The 21,378-nt window shown below is 39.3% G+C and overlaps 1 protein-coding gene across 2 annotated transcripts in view; it reads right to left on the reverse strand.

Annotated features, from left to right (window-relative positions):
* Positions 1–247: 247 nt before the first annotated feature.
* slc2a9l2 (solute carrier family 2 member 9, like 2) overlaps positions 248–21,378 on the reverse strand; it is a 145,607-nt gene continuing 124,476 nt past the window's right edge. For both annotated transcript variants that reach the window (XM_084729580.1, XM_084729572.1), the window contains exon 13: positions 248–734. In XM_084729580.1, the coding sequence (XP_084585706.1) occupies positions 498–734 (237 nt within the window). In that variant the 3' untranslated portion in view covers positions 248–497. The remainder of the gene's footprint in view (positions 735–21,378) is intronic.

A 21,378-nucleotide genomic window follows, 5' to 3' on the forward strand; every position in this document is an offset into this window, starting at 1 on the left:
ATTTTGATGACTTGGGGATAAAAACCATCTGTTGCAACATGGTGTCTGGTGTCGTGGTGTAAGAGGACCCTCTGAACATATTAAGCACCAAATTCCAGGTACCAGTATCAGTATTGTATCTGTCCAAATGTGAACGGTACCCAACCCTGCTGCCTATTTTCACATTATCATCCCTTTATACAGTCTAGGGTTTCTGCAGTTTGGATGTTTTATATTAGATATGGGCTTGTAAACACAAGATGAAATCTTTTTTTTTTTTTTTTTGTTTCATTTTAATAAGATATAAACAAATAATTGCTGTAAACTGAAATACTGTAATATTCCAAAATATTCCAGTGATACAAAACATGTACAAAATATTAAAACATACTGAAACTGCCTAAAGCATGGATTTTCATTTCATTAATCAAAGTCTTTAAATAAATATGTATAAACAACAAATATTTTCAGTTTATATTTCAACCCTGCTTCTTCCGCAGTTAGTGTAGGATGTTCAGCTAAAAGGAACTCTCCATTTTAGCAAACTCTTTTCCATTCCCGTCAGGATCAATGGACAGAACCAGCTCCATTTCTTGGCCGGGAGAGGGGACGGGCATTTTGTTGATCTTGGCAAAGCTCTGACTGATATCCATAAATGTTTTATTTTTGGTTTCAGGGAGGATGAAATAAAGGTAGATGGATCCCAAGGCGCAGACCACCACAAACACCAGGAAGGCATAGGACTGCAGCTTCTCCTACACACATAAACAGAAAAACACACAGGCAAGAGTCAGTTCATCTGTCAGGATGCAGCAGACGTTCTCTGAAAGAACTTTGGAAAATGGATGAACCTAGTAAACATTTTTCCATTGAAAAACTGTTTAAAAAAATGACTTGATGATGTTCAGAATAGGTTCAATAGGGAAAGTTTTCCATTGACTTTTTGAAGACGTTGATCAAATGTTTACATTTAGACCATATTTCACCACAATTTGCAACAATGACATTTTTCATCCTCTGCAATGGGAAAATAACAGCCCATCATCACTTGGGACCCTCACTAAGAAACTGCATCGAAATTTCTCGATTGAAAGCAAGAAAAAAAGTTGGCCACATACAGGATTCAAACCCCAGTTATCAAGGAGAACGTCCCATGTTTAACCCACTCATCCACCATGTCTTTCTGTTCACTTAAATATCTTTGTCGCTGTTTATACTACGTCCCAGTGCATATATATTCTGAGTAATCAAAGCTGTAACCAATACTTGTGCATTAGGCTACAGCAATAAAGTGCTGCAGAAATGAGTCCTATAATTCATAAATAAGTTACCATACTAGAACTTCTCGTTCCATTGTCTTGAACTCAGTGCTTTTTTGAATTGTTTTTTTTTTTTTTTTGGTTTATTTGCCTAAAATCAGGTCTGTGCTAATGCAAGCTTAAGAGATTTTCATCTTTTATTCTGCCATGCATTTTACAGTTAATACCCTGCTCATGTATTCTGAATCTTTAAAAAAGGCAGCCACTAATAAGCGGCTAAATGGGACTACATTGGTACCTCAAGTCAGGCACAACTTACTTGGTGGCGGTGACCTTGAGTCATGTCACTGGAGTGTGGACTGTTTATAGCCTAACACTTACGCTTCAAGGATTATAAAAGTGGTGTTCCTTTGTGAAGATTGTCTTGCTGAACGAAACATGTTGGTAACATTAACCTTTGTTCGCGACAGAGCTTATTTTCTGCACTAATCCAAAATCTAATGGAAAAATCCCGCTGGCTTTTCGTGGAGGCAACAAGACCGAGGCTAACTCTCAGTTTCGTTTACAAAGGTATGGTATACCTGCAGCACTCTATAAGCCAGTGAAAAGATGTTCAGACTGAATATCAAGCAGTTTTCAACTATAAATCAACATTGAAATCTGACTTGATGCTCACTGTGACAAACACCAAAAGTTAGCAAAACAAACTGACAGCACACAATGTCATCCCATTTCCTATTTTAGTATTTAAAGCATTTGATGATTACTGTTCTCCCTATGCACAGAGCCAAATCCTGCAATTTTTGAGCCGTCCTAAACTCTTGCCAACTCCAGAGAGACTCGTCTGTGGCATCTGTTTAGTCATCTGTGTGTGACATCCTCACGATTTTCCACTCAAAAGGTCCCACGGGCTTGTGTATGAGTGTTTGTGCAAGTCAGAGAGCGTGTCTGCTTCAGATTTTTTAACACTAAACGCCTGTTTGTGTGTTGAAAAACGTAGAAGCACCCAAGTATGAAAGCTAACCTTGTCCAGTGTGTTATGCCAATAATAGAGATTAGTGACAGATTTAAAAATACACACTGACTGATTACCCAGAGGGAGATTTAGAGATGGAGAGAGGGTTTGTTTGTGTGTGTGTGTGTGTGTGTGTGTGTGTGTGTGCGAGAGAGAGAGAGAGAGAGAGAGAGAGAGAGAGAGAGAGAGAGAGAGAGAGAGAGAGAGAGAGAGAGAGAGAGATTTTGCACGAGGCAGAGAAAACTGACTGACCCTCATCAGTGTGTCACCGAGTTATAATACCTTGCTCATGAGGGGATGGGACTCCAATGCAGCGCCATGTAACTGGTATTAGAAATGCAGTGTCCAAACAACCATGACCTCATTGAGGAACTACTTACTGCTTTGATTTCAGCTGTTATATCACCACCGCTGTTAGTCTGACACTGTTTTCCTCTGTTGAGTGTATTTCATAATAGCACTAAAAAACAGAGCATCATGCAAAGGGTCTGACCCAGTTTCCGTGCCGCCTCTGTGACGTAATGCTCATCTGCAAACTTAGCAAGCTCCTCGGAAAACACTGCCCTCCTCTCCCAGTTGTCACTTGAGATGTGTCATGGTACAAACAAGACATTTCCACAGTCTGTCATTAATAAAATTTTTGTGAGCCCCGTGAACTGAGGAGAATGAGACAGTCCCATCTTTGACACAGGGATACCCTGTGATTGGCTGTGGTGACTCAGCTGGGTTCAGTTTGCTTCACTGAACACTTACACATGCACATAAAGACATGTAAGTGGCTACAGACAACCATGAATCATATTTTCATGTTCAAACCCATGTTGCACCCAGAGTGATGCAACATACAGTAAGAAGAGGGGACGGCACTTACAGTGATGTGGAGTATTGAGTGGGGAAGGGACAGGACAGGACAGTGCATGGATGGAATAGGGCAACATGGCAGGGCAATAGTACAGTACCAGACAGGACTGAACAGCCTGTCAAGATGTCCAGACTCATATAATATATATAGTTAAGACTTTGAAGGAATTTAATAAAAGGCATTAAATGTATTTTCTGGCAAAATGGAAGTTATAACTACACTGCCTTCACTAGGGGTGAGAATCTCTGAGTAATTCACAATTCTATTTGATTGCGATTCAGAGAGCAACGATTCGATGATAAAACAATTCTCAATGCATCCTGATGTATCTTGATGCATCAAAATTTAAAACTTTTAAGATTTTTTTTAATCTGCAGTTGCTTACATTCAGTCATCCTCACCAAAACTCAAGAAGTGCTGGGGATTTGTTACGGGGTTACAGAGGACTGATAGAAAGCTCTAAGTATTTTTTGCAGAAGTGTGTGAAGTTGACCTTTGACCTTTTGAGTACAAACATCATTGCTTTTATACTATTAGATATTTGTGAGAAATTTGGTCCCGTTCGTATTTGTCACCAGCATGGAGGCATAAAAAAAGACAGGACAGGAAGAGAGGAAACAAAAGAGGGTTAGGGTTAGGAAACAACAGAACAGTGCCAACCAGACTGAATAGGGCAAGATGGGAATGACCAAGGCAGGAAAGGACAATCTAGAACTGAACAGTTTAGGACAAGACAGGACAGGATGAGACAGAAAAGGCCCAGATTGTACAGGACAAAACAGAGCAGTGTAGGAAAGGCCAGTGAAGGACAGGAGACGATGGTGGCAAGATGGGATAGAACAGAAAATCCAGTCTAGTACAGGACAATCTGGTACAGAATAGGATAGGCCAGAGCAGAATGATGCAGGACATGAATGGACAGTTTAGGGTTTTGACAAGGCAAGACAGAATTAGACAAGATGGGACAGGAAAGTGATAGAACAATGTAATTCAGGATAGGATAGGCCACAGCAGGAGAGGAAATGATAGGACTGGACAGGATAGGACCAGAAGGATCAGGATAGGACAGAGCGGTATAGGACAGGACAATAGTGCAAGACTGGATGGAACAGAACAGCATCAGCAGCAGAGGACAGAGCAGTGCAAAACAGGAGAGGATGGGACAGGACAGGACACAAGGGTATGGAAATGGACAGAACAGTACAGGACAGGGGTAAAGTAGAGGAGAATTTTTAAACACACACTGTAGACATAAACGTGAGACATTTAAAAAATGTCCTGGTCCAGTGACTGCCTGTTGCTGGGAAATATACCGTCACGTTCACTGGTTTCTGGGGCAAGAGTGAGTCATCCTTGGTGATAGAAGTGTAAACTGTGTGTGTGTGGGGATAATTTGCATGTGTGTGGGCTTTTATAGATTGTGTTAGAGATTTTATGGATTACCATATGTCAACGCTGTCACATCCTGGGAGCACAAACATGGAAAGACAAACAATCATTTATCATCACAGTTATGGATCAGATCATCGCCACTCATTAGCAACCCATACCAGTACATATAAAATCAAAGTACACTTATCAATGTGACTGAGTGTGATGGCTCATTAGTCTTAACAGATGTCATAAACAAACAGTGGCTGTTGATAGTGCCTCATTTTATATTTCATAATTTCAATGAACTGTCTGTAAGCCAACTGCATTTAGTTCAGTGTTTGACAGTAACTGGAAAAGGTCATTAAACCAAACAGCTAACAGTGACCGCCCACACTGACACTGCTTCAATTCAGACCATCTCTGTTCTATAAAAAAACATACATCTCTTAAACATCAACTTTTCATGAAGCAGCTCATCATGTAATTTTAAAGATAATTCAGTGGGTTATTTAAAATGTTTTATTAGTTTAAGAAGAAGGGGAAAACTTAATCCTTACTTGTAAAATTACACTTAACAACAATATTTACACAACGCTTTTCATGTTTGCTCCCATTTTTCATGAGTTGGAGTAAAACATCTTGCCTCATTTCCACTGCATGGTATGGCTTGGCTCAGCTTGACTTGCTTTTTTGTTTGTTTGTTTGTTTGTTTTCAACTGGCAAAAGTTGTCGTTTGAGTTTCCAAGCAAGCTGAGCTGATCTTAAAAGGTGGAGTGAAAACACAGCAGACCGCTGACTGGACAGACAGAACACAAAGCAACAAGCGTCATCTTGATGTCTTACACTCTGACATCTAGGATTTCCAAAACTGTCCTGTGTCTTGCTGCCTTCAGCCTTTTCTGAAACAAAGTTTGTCTCCTTGCTGTGACAAACAGCCACATACAGAGAATCAAGAACACCATCCCTTTGACAGCCTCCATTGTTCCTGTGTTTCTGTTGTACTCAAAATTATGTCACAGCAGTTTCTTATGGTGTCATTCTGACGATCGGCTAAGATTCCCTCCTATTTTGAGGGGTACTTTCTACAGTGGAAAACAAAATTGAGAAAAATCGACTTGATAATTGAGAATTGTTAATTGACTTTTTTACATGGAAACAATCAAAGCTAGAACGATCCCAAATGCATATCCCAGTAATGTGGTTTTCAGCAGTCCTATGTGATAGTAATTCAGGTCACTCTGTAATGCATGTGTCTTCATTTTCACATCCGATACTTGTCTGGATTATGGAGTGGACTGAACACTAATAAGGCATATTTATAGCTCCTTTATAAAATTATAGACCAACAGTTGCAATTTCACTGTTCTCATCTTTCATTTCTATTTTAGCTCTAAGAATTTCCAGGAATCTGTCATGAAACATGAAATCAGTAAAAGAAAAACTGAAACAAGTTTGCTTTGCTGGTGTTCTTATTGCAATTCACAGACCGTGCACAACAATCCTCTGTTTCTATTACTTCCAGCCTATTTCTTTCTAATGTGGATTTGTGCCCGCAGAATGAAACAATGAGCCAAGAGAAAAACAAAAAGGCCAGACTAAAAAAAGAGATCTGTGCAGGCATTTCAAAGAAGACTATCTGAGTGGCATCTACAGTGGGCTGCATAGTGAGTCAGCTGAAAATGTTCTGATGGTGGTTGATATTCCACACAGCTTTATAACATCTAAATCTCCTTCAACAGCGGTTAAATGAGGTTAGCTTCTGCATTGTTGTTGAATAACACCTGAACATTTCCTCATGGGAATAAAATGTAAGAGGTTACTGTGCCAAGACACGCTGTTGTACTGTGGATATGACTAACACAACAATGCTTTAAAGGATTTTATTGAATTGAACAGAGTTTAAATTCATCCTGTTACAAGTGTGTGATTTTGCTTCACCTTTGATTTACTTTAATTTAATTATCCAAATGGATGACTATTCAAAACAGTGACAAAGTGTTTATTATTAAGCAGGGTAAAATGCTGCTCTTTTAAATTGAGACACTGTGATTTCCAGGCAGTCCTGGAGCATGATAATACTCAACACTGTCTGGGTAGAATCCAACGATAAAAACATGATTCAAAGCTCTAAAGTAGGAGGCGATAAGTCACTTAATCGGTTTGATTTCAACTTAAATTATTGATGCCACAAGGCTGAAGAGAATCCAGCCCAGTCTCATCCCCAACTCGCCAAATACTGACCTGTTGCCACCCCTCTGGGACTCATACGGATGTGCACCAGGCTTTCAAGTGCCTTCAATGCAAAACCATCTGCGGCTGTGTGAAATATACTGGGCATTTGATGTAGTATAAAGAGGAAGAAGTCCATATCCAGAGAAGGTGAGGTGGATGGTTGGCTCATACAAAAACAGGACTTTCAACCAGGAGACTGAGGTTTGTATCCCATGTGAAAACCAAAACATTTTTAAGGTACATAATGTCGCGTGCATCACGTGACTTACATCATGTGACTTTCACCTTGCAAGTCTTTTCACATAAAGTATGTAACAAAGTAATTCCAAACATGGTCTTATCCTAAACCTACCCAAGTAGTTTTGGTGCCTAAATCTACCCAAACTCTGACTGTTTGACAATCTGCACCATGTGTTCAAAGGCTTCCTTGTCTTGTGTTTTGTTGCATACAGCTGCTAAAGGGTACCTTGTGCATCAGTATGAGACCCTGAGGGGCAGGACAAAGCAGTTGGGATGAGAATGGGTCGGGTGGCCAGGGGGTGGAACAGGTGCCACTAGACTAACAAGTAAGCCTCTAAACACGGTGCTCAGTAAAGACTGAGGACAACTTTACAACATTTGTTGTTAAAACAGGTTAGAAACAATTAGAGAGTTTAAAAAAAAATCCTCCATTGCTGAACCAATCCAGTCTTTAAGATGGCCCCTCATATTGTGGGTGGAGAGCATCGTTCCTGGTTTAAGCAACTACCTTGCATTTAGAAATCCACAGACAATCAGTAGGTGACAAGAATGATTATCTGGTATTGTGAGATTAGGTGCCAAAGGTGTGAGAAGAATGTGAGATAGTTAGTATTACAGCCTCCGTGTGATGTGCCTGTTAATATTTTTTGTTGGAAAGACAATCAAATGACCACATGACCTCCATGAATCAAACTGACAAAAAACAACTAGAAAGACAAAACAGTTCAGCTGTGTTTCCTCTGTCTTGTTGTGGCTTGTCTTTTGTGTCTTGCGCCTTTTATTCTTGTGCTCAGCGTCCTGTTGTCTCCGTAATCTGCCCATGGCTGCAGGCTATTTTGAGTTACAAGCAGCTATTCATTACTTTATTATTATTTATTTGGCATTCATTGATTGTATTTTTTACTAATTTCCCAAATACGCCCCCTTTTTAACCCCCAAAAGTTTCAAAAACCTGCCCCTGCAGAAGCCCCAGTGACACCTCAGAGGTGGCCTATCACTGAGGTAAAGGGATGTGACGGTGCGGTGGTGTGTTGTCTGAACAGGGGTCAGAGCTGGTTTCAGGTGCCGGTCGGTAACCAGTGAGTCACCGCTGTGATCTGTTATGGCCAGTATGTTCATAGGTGTAAGTGGGCCCAGCAAAACCAACACTGCAATATTTGTGACATTGGCTGGCTAAAAATAACCCTCTGTCGCTTTCTGTCTCTCACACTTGTCCACCCCTGCCTCGCCTCGGTCAGCCTTGTCTCCCGCACTCTTTCTTTGTCTCTAAGAATACATTTCTACAGGTCTCCTGTGGCACTGCAACCTATTAGCTCTATGCCTCTATTATCTGTCCAGCTCCACTTGTACATGGCCTTCCACTGAGTGACATCTATTGACATAAATCCCATTGTACATCCATAAGATTGAAGGAGCCATCTATTTTATCATCACAATACCTCTCTCCTCTCTGTCCCCCTATCTGTGCATCACAGAGTGAGGTAGACATGATCATATGTTCATATACAAGCTCACTTGTTCCAATCAGGCATTAGAGAATGAGGTGCCAGTGTAGAGAGACAATGTTAAGGCGTATAATTAGTGTCCCACAGATCTGTTGACACTCTCCAGATGAGGTTCCACATACCAATTTAGATCTGTCACCTTCTTGACAACAAAGGGAGCCCTTCTGATGATTAAAACTAATGAACAATGATAAAATAGCTTATGGGATTACACACAAAACCCTCTTTCATGCTGAAACAGGTGGGGTTCAGTTTCTGTAAATGTCTCAAAATTAAATCCACAGTCCCACTTTTCTACTCCTGCCAACAGGTTATCACCTTCCTGGTTATAGTGCGACTGTTACTTGGGTGAAAAAAGGCAAGTTAACGGCATAAGAAATGGAAACGTCTCAGAACACTTTGATCCTACAAAATGAGCAACCTACACAAAACAGGGACTTTATAGTGGAAACGATACTGCAATTACATTTCTTTTACATGCTGCAATAGAGAACACCACATAATAACTCTTTTACAGCATGTTGTGTATTTGCAATACTGATATCTTCCAGCTAATTTTGGCCAATTGCTGACGCAAACACCAATATATGAACATTTTTTCCACTGAAATGCAAGTCTCCTGTGGTGAAATTAACATATTATTAAGCTTCCGCTCTTTTCATGGTGCCCCACTGGCAGATACAAACATGAATAAAATGCTTTTCAAAATGTATGCTGCATGTTCACTGGGAAAAATAAAGTAAAAAAATACATAAAATATCACTGATGGTTTCCAGGCTTTCTGCCAGAGATAATATTATACCAGCTTAATAAAATCTGTGATTATAAATGACTTTTATTCTCAACAAATGTAACATTAAGTGACATTAATTTCTCACCCCAGAAAACATTTGCAAAGCCATTTTTAAATGTGTTAAAAGCTGTTAACACTGTCTTGCGGTCTTTGTCTCCTATTTTATTGGTACATGTTTACCGTTATAGCCTCTGTAGTCTGCAAAAATGTGTATCACGTACTTGTGGCAGAACATCAGACACAGGAGGTGCTCATCAATACATTGTTTTACAGCACCACTGGTGGTCACAAAATCCACAGGGTACCTTTAAGTGTTTATATTGGGACACTTGGGCTTTAGAAATAACACACACATCTGTTCCTCCTGTGAAAATTGAGGCGCTAACGCATCACATGCAGGAAACGTGTAATCATTGTGAGTGACAGCACTGGTATGCGTTGCCCCCGGAGATCTAATCTGTTCTCTTGCTATGTTTTTGTGCTTTTGTGTTTCACCCTAAAAACGATAAGACTAAAGTAAAGAAAAAACTCACTTGATCCTGAGAGAATGACTACAATTCTCTAAGACACCATTATCTGCGTGTTTGATATGCCCTTTACAGCTATTTTAGTTCTGAGTTCACTTTTTGCCTCCCACACATGACACGCTGGTGCAGCTGACTGAAAGGACAAAATTAGGTTTATCTGCAGGGGCTGCAGAGAAAACAGGCAGAAAGCATTTGACAGAAGGTCAACCCAACGTCACTACAATGTCCAGCATGCCACGAGCAAAGTTTCACTCTCTATCTCAAACTTCTGCGCTGACTTTTGTCCAACTCTTTCTGTTTGTCTATGTGAATATGTCCTTCAAGTTAAGACAGAGCTTGTGTGCATCCATGTGTGTGTCTTTGGTGGGATTAATGTATTTTCATGGTTAAACGGTAAAAAGGTTGCAGCAGTCCTGCAGAAAACTGTTTCTGCTGCTCTGTGGTGGATAAAGTACTCTTTATCTTTTACTTAAATGTACTACAAGGAGTTTTACGTATCATTAAACAGTCCTAAATTAATGATGCCTATAAGCATACGAGACCATCTGCGAGAAGACTGGATTTCTATATTATTCTAAATACCTGCCACCGAGGTCAGATCCCCACAGAAAAAGACTACGACAGTGATTTACTTAACGACTGCAAGAGCCAATGTTTACATTTTTCCAAGCAAACTTTCATGGTGAGACAAACGGAGGAAAGCAGGAGGAAATTTCTCTGAGAACTTTATTTTTGACGTCATTTTTTGTGGTTGTGGCTGATACTGGAGCAGGATCAGCAAAGAGGAGGGCAGTGATAGAGCATGGGAGAAAAAAACGAGTAAACCTTGGTCGGTCATTCAACAGATGGAGAGAATTGGAGGATTTGAAAGGATTTAAAACTGATCCTGAATTGACCCTCCTCCACCTAGACAGGTATGTAATATGCCTATTTTATTTATGAAACACATTACCAGATAGTGGAGGTCAAGCTGGACATTAGCCTTCTGTAATACAACTGGCTTAAAACTATGTTACTGAACTTAATCTTGTTGTTGGCTTATTAAGAAAACACAAGACCACAAGGAAATGTTGATAACTTCAGCTTTCTCAACAAAATTACTAGTAAAGAGAAGGCCTGGGCGGTACAGCTGATAGTGAAGTTTAAAATGTAATGTAATGATTATCTGTCTGTGCATCACTCATAGCAAATAGGGATATGATTGGTTGTTTTATCACCAAGTTCTGTTACAGAGCAACCAAATCTGATTTTTGTTGGCTTATATGTAAACAAATTTACTTTATTTCACCATCTTCAAATTACAGTTATTAATGGCCTTTATTAATTAACACAAAATGAAAGTTTCTTGGACCTGCTTCAAGCAATAAAACTCCTGCATTTAAAATTAACGCAGAAAAAGTATTTAATCAGCAATGTGCTTAAAGTATCAACAGCAAAAAGTAACCATCACAGAAAAAAACATTATATAATGTTGGATACTTAAATTACATTAGATTCAATTTGCTTTACTGGCATGAATGTTTGGTGAACAACATTGCCAAAGGACAATCTAACGCAATAATAATCTATATAAGAACACTGTGTTTGTAGCGTCACTGGTCTTTGAGAAACATTTCTCTAAAAGGGAGACTTTTCATGAACTCTGAACAACCTTCTGTTTTTCATGTTTTTTGTGACAATGTATTTTCCAGCTAATCCAAGAGGGTTTTAAAAAGTTTGTTTAGATTAATAAGAAGGAGAATTTTCTCAACCTATGAAGGAAAACTTAAACCTTCAATTTATTTCAAACATTCAAACTCAATAAATTAGGAGGCGCGATTTTCACTGGACAGGAAGGGTAGGAAAAATTGTAAACTGAAAAGTAAGTAGCAACTACATGTGGTGGAATAAAAATACATAAATGTAGTCCAGTAGATGTGTAAAGCAGCTTAAAATGGAAGTACAAATACCATAAATTTGTACATATGTACAGCACTTTCCATCACTGAACTACAAGAGGTCCACATCTATTGTAAAGCTCTGCTGCTGCTGCTGCACTAGATTTAACAGTGCATTGTGGTCCTCTCACCCCTCCCTCAGTCTTGTGTAAACACTGTCCTCAGCTCAGTGACTCCTTTTTGTTTACCTTGACCATGTCTTGAATTATATGTGTACTTTTAGAGACCGTAACTAATGTAATTTATGGTAGTTAATCATTTTTTATATGACATACTGTATGTAGTATTCACGTGTAGCAGTAAGAGTATGTTATTTAATGACATGAGCTGTAATGTGAAAACTGTACGTGTGCATTTGTGCATGAACAGAAATGAGACATGCTGTTCATTCAGTGAAGTCATGCTGTAATGGAGATAGGTGTACAGTAATACAAGGTAATTATACTTTCCTGTGTAGTTCCATCACATTAGGTTTATGTTGTTGGATGCAGCACAGCGATATGCTAATGAATTTCAGAGTCCCTGCTCCTGCTCCTGTTTTTTTTTTTTTTTTTTGTCAGAAGTTAACAAGGTTATGCCTGAAACGTCCTGTGCTCATGTCGTTTGTGCTTATCCTCAGCAGAGTGCGACTGTAACTGAATACTGCTTGCGAACGTCCTGATGAATGCCTCGGGCTAAATGCCTGCATCCAACTGCATCGACTAGAGGTCAGACTCATTCCTGAGTTACACAGCCATGATGCTCACGCATGCACGCTGTTTCTAGGCACAGGGGAGCGCTTGGAAATTTCAATACAAGACTACAGACGCAGATAGAGCAAGCTAAAGAGCGATAACTGGAGTTGTCTGGATTAAACAACTCACCAGTAGTTAGAATCATTTAAGTGAAGATACAGGCACAGATATCGTGAAATAGCAGATATTGAGCTTCATGAGTCTGTCCATAATACTGTGTTAATAAAGTGTGATAAAGCAGGTGAGAGCAACACCAATATGCCCACTTGTATCTATAGATCTTCACTCTCAAGTCCATAATAACTTCTGGTGCCTCAATACTCAATATGCAGCAAATGAAATGCAATTACTCCAAATGTATTTCTAAAAAAAAGAGGCGTATACATGTGCAAATACACCCAATAATATTATATATCCTGCCTCTCAGAGCTTTGAAGCATTAAATGTTTTCCTGCATTCAGTTAAATTCAGCTGATGTTTGGGGGGAGTATTGCATGACAAATTTCGCCATTATTTTCCCAAGAGTGAAATTTTAATAGGGTATGTAGGGCATCCTTCAATATGAAATAAAATCTGTGCATTCATTCAATCGTAAATGTAGTAATATGAAGATATTTCCTGCCCCTTGCAGAGTATTTTGTTGTGGTATGGAAAAGAACTGTCATATCATGGACTGCGTGAAATAACCAATAAAAAATGAGCACGATCTTTCTTCAGAGAAGACTTGAGCAAACCTCTCTGCACCAGGTGTTTCTATTAAACGTAAATTATTGTTTGTAAATGGCTAAAAACAAGCCCCTAGCTCTTTCTGCAAATAAAGGCCAAAATGGAAGAAGTGAAGAAGTGCTTGAGTAAGTTGAGAAAAGTGTGGGTTTAAGAGGGCATGAACTTCAGCGTACATATCTGTATTTTTTCAACTCACGAAGATTGAAATGTCAAATGCCATTAGGATCTAATGAGGGACAAGTGGGACATTATGACTGAGGGCAAAGTTGTGCCTCTATAAAAAGCTGAGCTGAACTATGTCCTCAGCACACAGGGCAATTATTGCAGACAGTAGAACTTTACTTCTCTCATACTGTGAAATATAAAATTGAATATGTAAAATTCCATCTACTGTCAGGTAGAGGGGTAACACTTATAGTCTAAATGTTAATTTTTATGTTTCTCCAAGACTTTTTCAGCCGGTTCCAGACAGTGGATCATTGTGTTTAGTCGGTTTTTAGGCTGGAATGTGTCCTCACAGTTTCTTCAGTGCTTAAATGAAGGTCAGTACTTCAGGCAATATTCTCCTTTTTCAGCGAGTTAGATGAGAAGATCAATACTGCTAGAGTGCTATTGATCTTCTCATCTAATTCTGGATAAAAAAAGGAATAAGCCTATTTCCCAAAATATTGAACTATTCCTTTAAAGTGGCTTTAATCAATATATTTATATTAACGATGAATGACATGACTATGTTTATGACTATACTTGCATGTGAAAGGGATCGCTCATGTTGATGGACCCACAGAGAATTAAACCCGACTCTGCAGTCACTGTGTCTTTCAGCTCATTGTTTTGGTTTTACAGCCCACAATTCTCCAGTTTTGATTCACTGTCACTGATCTGTTCAGCATCATTTTGGCAGAAAAAAGAAAGTACACAAGTCTAAATGTCAGACAGACAAAGTTACCTATTAGCTGGTGCCCACTAGCTGTATATTAGGACAGAGTACTGGTGTGCATTAGCTTGTGGAGCATTTAGCAGACAAACAAACCAGATGTTTCCATTAAGAACTGCTGGAGATCAAAAACCGAGCTGAAAGACGATGAATGTTGGACTACTGGATGTTCCACATCTGCTGAATGTGAAACTGTCTGCAAACAAGTTTAAAATATGAACATGAAAGGTGGTAATATGTTAGCATTGTGTTCACTAGAGCTGCACCTAATAATTAATTGAATGATTATTTTTCAATTATTAGTTGACCAAACAGCAAATTCTTAATAGGTTTGATCAATCTCCCCTCTATTTAATAGACCCCATTTATCAGATATTGTCTTTTCTCTGCTTATTTCCAGACAATGTCCTTTTCAAAGATGTCCCTGCATTTCAGCAAGGCAAAGTCAAGACACCTTCTGCATGTGTTACAACCGCATGGCTTCATAGTAAAAGAAATTCAGTACTAGACTGGCCTGCCTGTAATCCAGACATGTTTGTGTGGTGCATTATTAGGTGACATAACATGACAGCAGAGGCCCTGGACTGTTTACCACCTGAATATTTGTATCAAGCAAGAATGAGGAAGAATTTCATTTTCAAAACTTCAACAATCAGTGTCCTCAGTTCCAAAATGCTTACTGAGTGTTGTTAAAAGAAAAGGTGATGTATCACAGTGGTAAAAATGCTCCTGTACAAACTTTTTTTGTAACTTATACAGGCCTATAGTGTATATTTACAAAAAACAATAGTTTATTAGTTTTAATATTAAATTTTCTTTATAGTGTATTCAACTAAATACAGGTCGAAAAGTTTTTTGCAAATTATTGCATTTGTTTTTATTTACATTTTACACAATTTCCCAACTTTTTTGGAATTAGGGTTATTTCAATAACCCTAATTGATAACCCATAATCAATGACATTGATTGTGTTAACGAATCACCCCAACATTATTGTTCAGTTTATTTCAACTGCCTCCAAGTGGCTAAAAAATCTGTTATCACAGGTTACACTCCGAGAACAGAAACTCGATCAATACATTGAGCAACACCTTACATACATATAAAGCCAGTGCATGAGGTCTAGGGTGGCACATAGAGGAAAAAGCCTAAACATTAACATGCAAACTGGAAAGAAGCCAGCCAATAACCATACCCAGCTCACATACCAAACTACTTTGTGTGTGACATTGGAACACTGCTGTGTCAGAGTGAGAGTGAAAAGGAACAAGACAAAGAGACAGTGAAGGATTAAGGCAAGAGGGGCACAATTTATGGTTGCTTTAATATGTAAAAAAAAGGTCAAACGAAGCAAGCAGATGAAGTTACATCGACTTAGTGAATTCCCTAGCTAAAGTCCTTGGGAGAAAGATGTGAGTGCACTGCAAAAGAGCAGAAAGGACGAGCCCATGACACTGTCAGACAAAGGAGATATAATGGTAGCACAAAGCTGGTGCACAAGGACGTGGGCAGTAAAATGAAGAACCAGACTTCTTAGATGTGACCATTTCAAACTAAAATGTTACACTGATTTTTCTTACCCACAATTCAACACCTTATATGCTTGCCTGTGTTAACATTCACTTTATAAACAGACAGAGCTGATAGTTGTATATAACATAGGTCAAGGCAAGCATAAAGATGTCACATTTAGCATCTAGAGTGATGATTCATCTGTCATCAGATCAGCTTTACAGGTAAATTACCCATATTCATCATTTAATGGTTGAGTGTAAAGATTTGACACGCAGAGATGAAATAGGTCTGTGAAAGACAAATGATGAAGTGTCAAAGCAGATTGCAGTTAGGATGAAGAATGTACTCATTTAGGACGCCTGTCGAGAAATTAAAGACTTCAAAACAGAAAAAAGGAGAGAAAGAAGCACAAGACAGGGAGAGAGAGACAGTAAATAAAGAATACATATACATGCAATGGTACACTTTGTTTTCCCAACTTCACCAGCCCAATAAAAAAAGCTGTTTTGCTTTTTTATTGGGCTGGAGAAGAAGGAATCATTTCCAGGCTCATTTTCTTCTAATTCTCACTGCCGATCAGATAAATCCCCCAGGCTGTTTACTCCTTTACTCTGCATTTGCACAAAGTTACATCTTCCATCCCTTTCAGCAGCTCATCCAATTCATTTACAGTAGCTCGCTAAAAAGAGTAATTGTTTTAGTTTTTCTCATGAAGCAACACTTAATGAATCAAGTCCTCCAATATGTTTTAGGAATAGTGGGAGTATTGACAAAGTAAATCTGCAGCAGAACATGCACTACTGTGGAAATTTTCAGCAATAAAAAACATGGGTTATGTATTTATTTATTTATTCAGACAACTGAAATGAATTTGCACTATCACAATATGGGTGATACTGAAAGCATGAGGGAATTGTAATGTACACATTGTACAATAAATAAAAGGCATATTGTAGGCTATAGGAATTATTCATGAAAAACAAATCTTTCCTCAGGAAATATCTTTTGGTTAAGAGTTATGAGCAAACAACACTGTTTTCAATCCTGGTAAAACAAATGCTCTGCGTCTCCTGAGAAAATACAACTCCAGTATGCTCGTTTGGCCTCTGCTTCCTCGTAAATCCAGACAAGTAGTTTTGATGAAGCACACTCTAGTCAACCAGGCGGCTCTGAAACCAAGCAGGGTTTCAGATGTTAATGCTATAGAAGTGTGCTGCTCTCTCTGTGAGTGGACATGCCAGTAGAAATGAACCTCAGAGTCCCGTCTGAGCTCAGCAATGGAGAGACATGCCTGAGCTGCTGATGGATTTTCAATTGCCATGTTCTGTTAAAGGTCCAGTGTGTGAGATTTAGGGGAATTTATTGGTAGAATATGGCAAAAATGGAATATTATATTGGTGAGTGACTGGTGAATTCTTGAGTGTAAATGACAACACATTCCCATTTTTACTGTAAAGAAGAGCAAGTACATTCTGAAAACATTCACAATTAATAAACCATCAACTTGTAAAACAGATCATAAACATCCTGGGATTTCTTGGGAAAATAAGTTCAACTTCAGCAATGTTATTATAAGGTTTTTCCACATTCAGTCAGCCTACTGTCATTACATGTGCATTACGATTTACAGATCACAGTGGATCCAAAAATGCACAAAATATTAATGTATTTTGAACTAGATAACAATATGTCCATGTCCACTTCTTTGTAGCGATATGGCATCGCCACACTACACCAAGTAAAGTGGAAGCTAATGAGGAAGAGGGTTAAGTTATCTATTGCCTTAAAAAACATTACACAATACAAATCAAAAGTTTTGGCAGTGCCCTAGCAACAACATTTTATAGTTTCCCCAATATTATTTTAAAATATTTGTCTGATACAGATTATTCTGTACTGAAGCTGCGGATGGACAATATTTAACCAATGTTCAACATCTCTGCAACTTTTAACACTTCGCAAAGTCATCCAGTGTTGGACTGGACTCTTTGGCGGGCTGGTTCTGGCCTGCATGCCATATGTTTAACACCCCTGCCTTAGAGTTAGCTAGTTTTTATCTACAGAGAGTGCAGGTCCTCAACAACCGCTAAATGCCACTAAATCCTACACACTGATCCTTTAAGAGCGGGTGAGGCTAACTGATTTGTCTTGTACAGATTTACACAGAAACCAGAATTACTAGGAATTTAATAAATGGTTTTAAAATGTATTTTTATCACGATACTGACATGTATGTCTTCTACAATTTTTTACAGAGGAGGACAGAGGACTGATAGTGAGCTACACATTATGCTGTCACAGTGACACTGACCTTTTTGATATAAAATGTCATCACCACTTCAATTTATCCTATTAAATATTGATCTGTAATTTTGTCAAAATTAGTGTATTAACTCTTGAGTTATAGCCAAAAATGTGTTCAGTGAAATCACTGTGACCTTGAATCCCAATATATAATGGGACGGATGGGCAGATGAACAGACAACCCAAAAACAGAGTCATCGAGGGTCACAGGAAGCATAAAAATACCTAGATTAAAAAAGCAAACATGTTCAAACTGATTTTAACTTTTGGTTTCTTATTCAAAAGGTGTTTCTTGCCACTTGCAGACACTGTTCACTGCAGTTTGCAGTAAATAAGGTCCCCTTGTGTACAGAATATGTTTACAATAATAAAAGTCATCACAAAAATGAGGATAAAACACAAATAAGCTGCTTATTATGCACCAGAGTGCCTCTAAGTAATTTAAAAAGCAAACAGTGACACTACTAGTGCTGGGATGTTTGTGCTGAAAATCACATTTATCAAATGAGATTTTCAGGGAGTTTTTAATCTGATTGTCACACATTTTGATTCAAAACCCAAACACGTGGATTGCCAGATTTGTAGGAAAAATAAAATCGAAAAAGTAATGACTTGGGTTATATCACTCTGCTAGGCACACCGGCTAAGAGTATGGAGCAACACACATTTACTGTCACTGCACACAAATTGAACCCCAGGAGCCCTGTGCACAGGGACAGACCTCCTGTCCAGGGCGAATCCTCTAAACCTACAAGCTGTCAGCCAGGCTTGGCAGAGATACTGTACCTGCAGGCCACAGTGGATAATTTTTCTTCAGAAACGAATGCTCAGTGCCCACACTGCTGTATGACTCCCCTCTCCGCCTGATTCTCCCAGCACAGCCACAGGAACAGAGTTTGTATTCAAGGCACACAGAGGAATTTAACATTCTCACTCAGTGGGTAACCTCCTGGGCCTGACATGGAAGGAGCTAAATCAGGATGCCGCCAGCCTGCCCACCAGCGTGATGGAAACCGTTCAAAGTATTCACACTTCCTGCACAAAGTGGTACATGTTTATAATTGGTGCAACAGCAGGCAAATTATTGTTCTGATGTGCTGTTCCCCCTGCAGGACATGACAGATGACAGAAAAACCCTCTCCATTATCAAAGGGTATCTGGCAGCCATACCGGCCTCTCTTAGGGTGTTTATCAGGACCCACACTGGACCACACAGGAAGTCTGCACCCTCTGCTGTGCTGCTCCATGTAGGGGAGGCAAATCACATCTATATTCTCTAACCCCCCTGGTAGTGATCTGGGATCAAACTTTGGTGTTGTACATCCTTTGAGAAAATACAAAAAATACAAAACATTTACATTTATATTTGCATGTTTAACTATTATGTTGGTCTGCCTCTTGTGCTTTTGCACAATTTTTTCAACAATTATACAGAAGAGAATGTTAACACTCACAGCAACTAAAAGAGACGGTTCATCCAAAAATGAAAATTCAGTCATTATCTACTCACCCTCATGTTGACTTGTGTCTTGGGTTTAGTTTTTTGGTCCACAAAACACCCAAATTGACTTAAAAAATGTTATTTACAACATGTTTTTAGCCTGACTCTTCACTGTAGATTCTTAGTTTGGAGCCACGTTCACAGGCACATGCACACTGTCTGAACTTGGTGTGTGGTGTGACGGTGTGCAAATGGCATGTCAGGACTTTAGGAGACTTGGATTATGTCAGACAAGCAGTGTGGTGGCATTTTGTTTTGTTTTTTTTCAGGTTGTTTTTTACATTTCAAAACTTTTTACCATTCACTGACATTATTTGGGAGATTCTGCAACATCGTTTTCCTGTGAAACTCCAGCAGTGATTTGCAGACTAACAAAATAAACCCGACCCTCAACCGGCGTGAGGGTGAGTAGATAATGACTGAATTTCCATTTTTGGGTGAACTATCCCTCTAACTAGTATTTTGTAATATTTACACAATCTAGCACTGTCTGAACATCTGCAGGCCCAATGTGCGAGCCAGACATTTTTGACCCACTGGCTGCATACTAAATGTACTTCTGTGTAGTTTATGTAATCTTATGTTAGGTTTGTGTAAGCTTATACCATTTTGCACCAAAATTAGCACGTATATGCAAGCTTTTTAAACATGGCTAATCCCGCTAAAACAGGTGACCCTTTTCCCATTGCCAGTGGATGAGTTTTTCAGATGCATGCCAGAAAGCTAAGTTTCAAACTCGCAGCTTGCAGCTTTCAGCTGTACAGGAGTTGTGTACATTTCTGCTGATTTTACCTCCCAGTGGGTGGAAACTTCACTGTGCTGAGCTGATGCACTGTATCAAGCAGCATGTGTATGAAAAGAGCAAAAGAGTTGCAGAAGTTATCGATGGAGGCAGCAAGTCTTCACTGCCTCTGCCAAACGGGTGAAAATTAGCACGTCCACCCAGGCACTGGAGACAATAAATACCTGTGACTCCTCCGTTTGACCCGGGAATGAATGCCGACTGTGCTCTTTCCCATTTGAGACAGAAGCCAGGTGTTAGTGTTTTTTTCTGTCCCATGTAAAAGTTGTCTGCCTAGCCTCTTTTGTAGTTTCATGTTAGTACTATGGTCCTGGTGGAATGGTATGTTTCACTGTTTCAACAGCTGCATATGGTTGAATTGACAAATGACAGTCTACAGTAAAAAGTGCTGTTGCTAAAGACAGCTCTGCTCCTGGCGTTGGACTTGGCCAGCAAACTGCAAAATACAGTCCACCGGTTTGTCCCGCAGCTGTCCAGCCTGCTTTAGTGCCCAACTTCCTCCCATCTGTGAATGTCAACAGAGCTGCTGGTGCTCCACTAATATTCACTCTCTTCTTAAGGGCAGTGCAAACTAAATCTTTCCAGTGGGTTTGCTTTACTTTCACTGCCCTGTAGGCTGAGCTCATTTCTTGTCAGTGCCTCTCCTACTGGTGTGTGGAGGATACTGGTTTAGATTACAGGTGTAAAAGAGAGAATGTCCTCATCTGCCACAGAGATTATTCTACACTGGGCACTACCACATTACAGGTCTTGTTAGGAGGGTGTCATTTCAGGACATCTGAAACTGCCTGGGGTGCTCAGTCTCTTTGGGTTTGTCTGTCTGGATGGATGGTCATGTTGGCATGAGATGGCAGCAATACAGGAGCTGTCCCTATCTCCTATAGACACTGTGAATTAACTTAGAAAACAGCCATTCCCTGTACTTATAGACTGCTTTGTAATACAAAGTGTTTGTCAGGTTCTACTGGTTGTATACTGTACACACTTTGAAATCCGCTAACTGATAAGGAGACAATGACTAAACTAAAAAGTGCTTTGGAAAAAGCAGTCAGCTATGTCTTTCTTTTCTCAACATTTATCTGGGTGTTTTGTCATATTGGTGAAATGATAAAAAGCAGCAGAGGCCTGGGGAGAGA

The sequence above is a fragment of the Lutjanus erythropterus genome, chromosome 2, assembly GCF_056507025.1.
Source record: "Lutjanus erythropterus isolate fLutEry1 chromosome 2, fLutEry1.hap2, whole genome shotgun sequence".
Lineage (NCBI taxonomy): Eukaryota > Metazoa > Chordata > Actinopteri > Lutjaniformes > Lutjanidae > Lutjanus > Lutjanus erythropterus.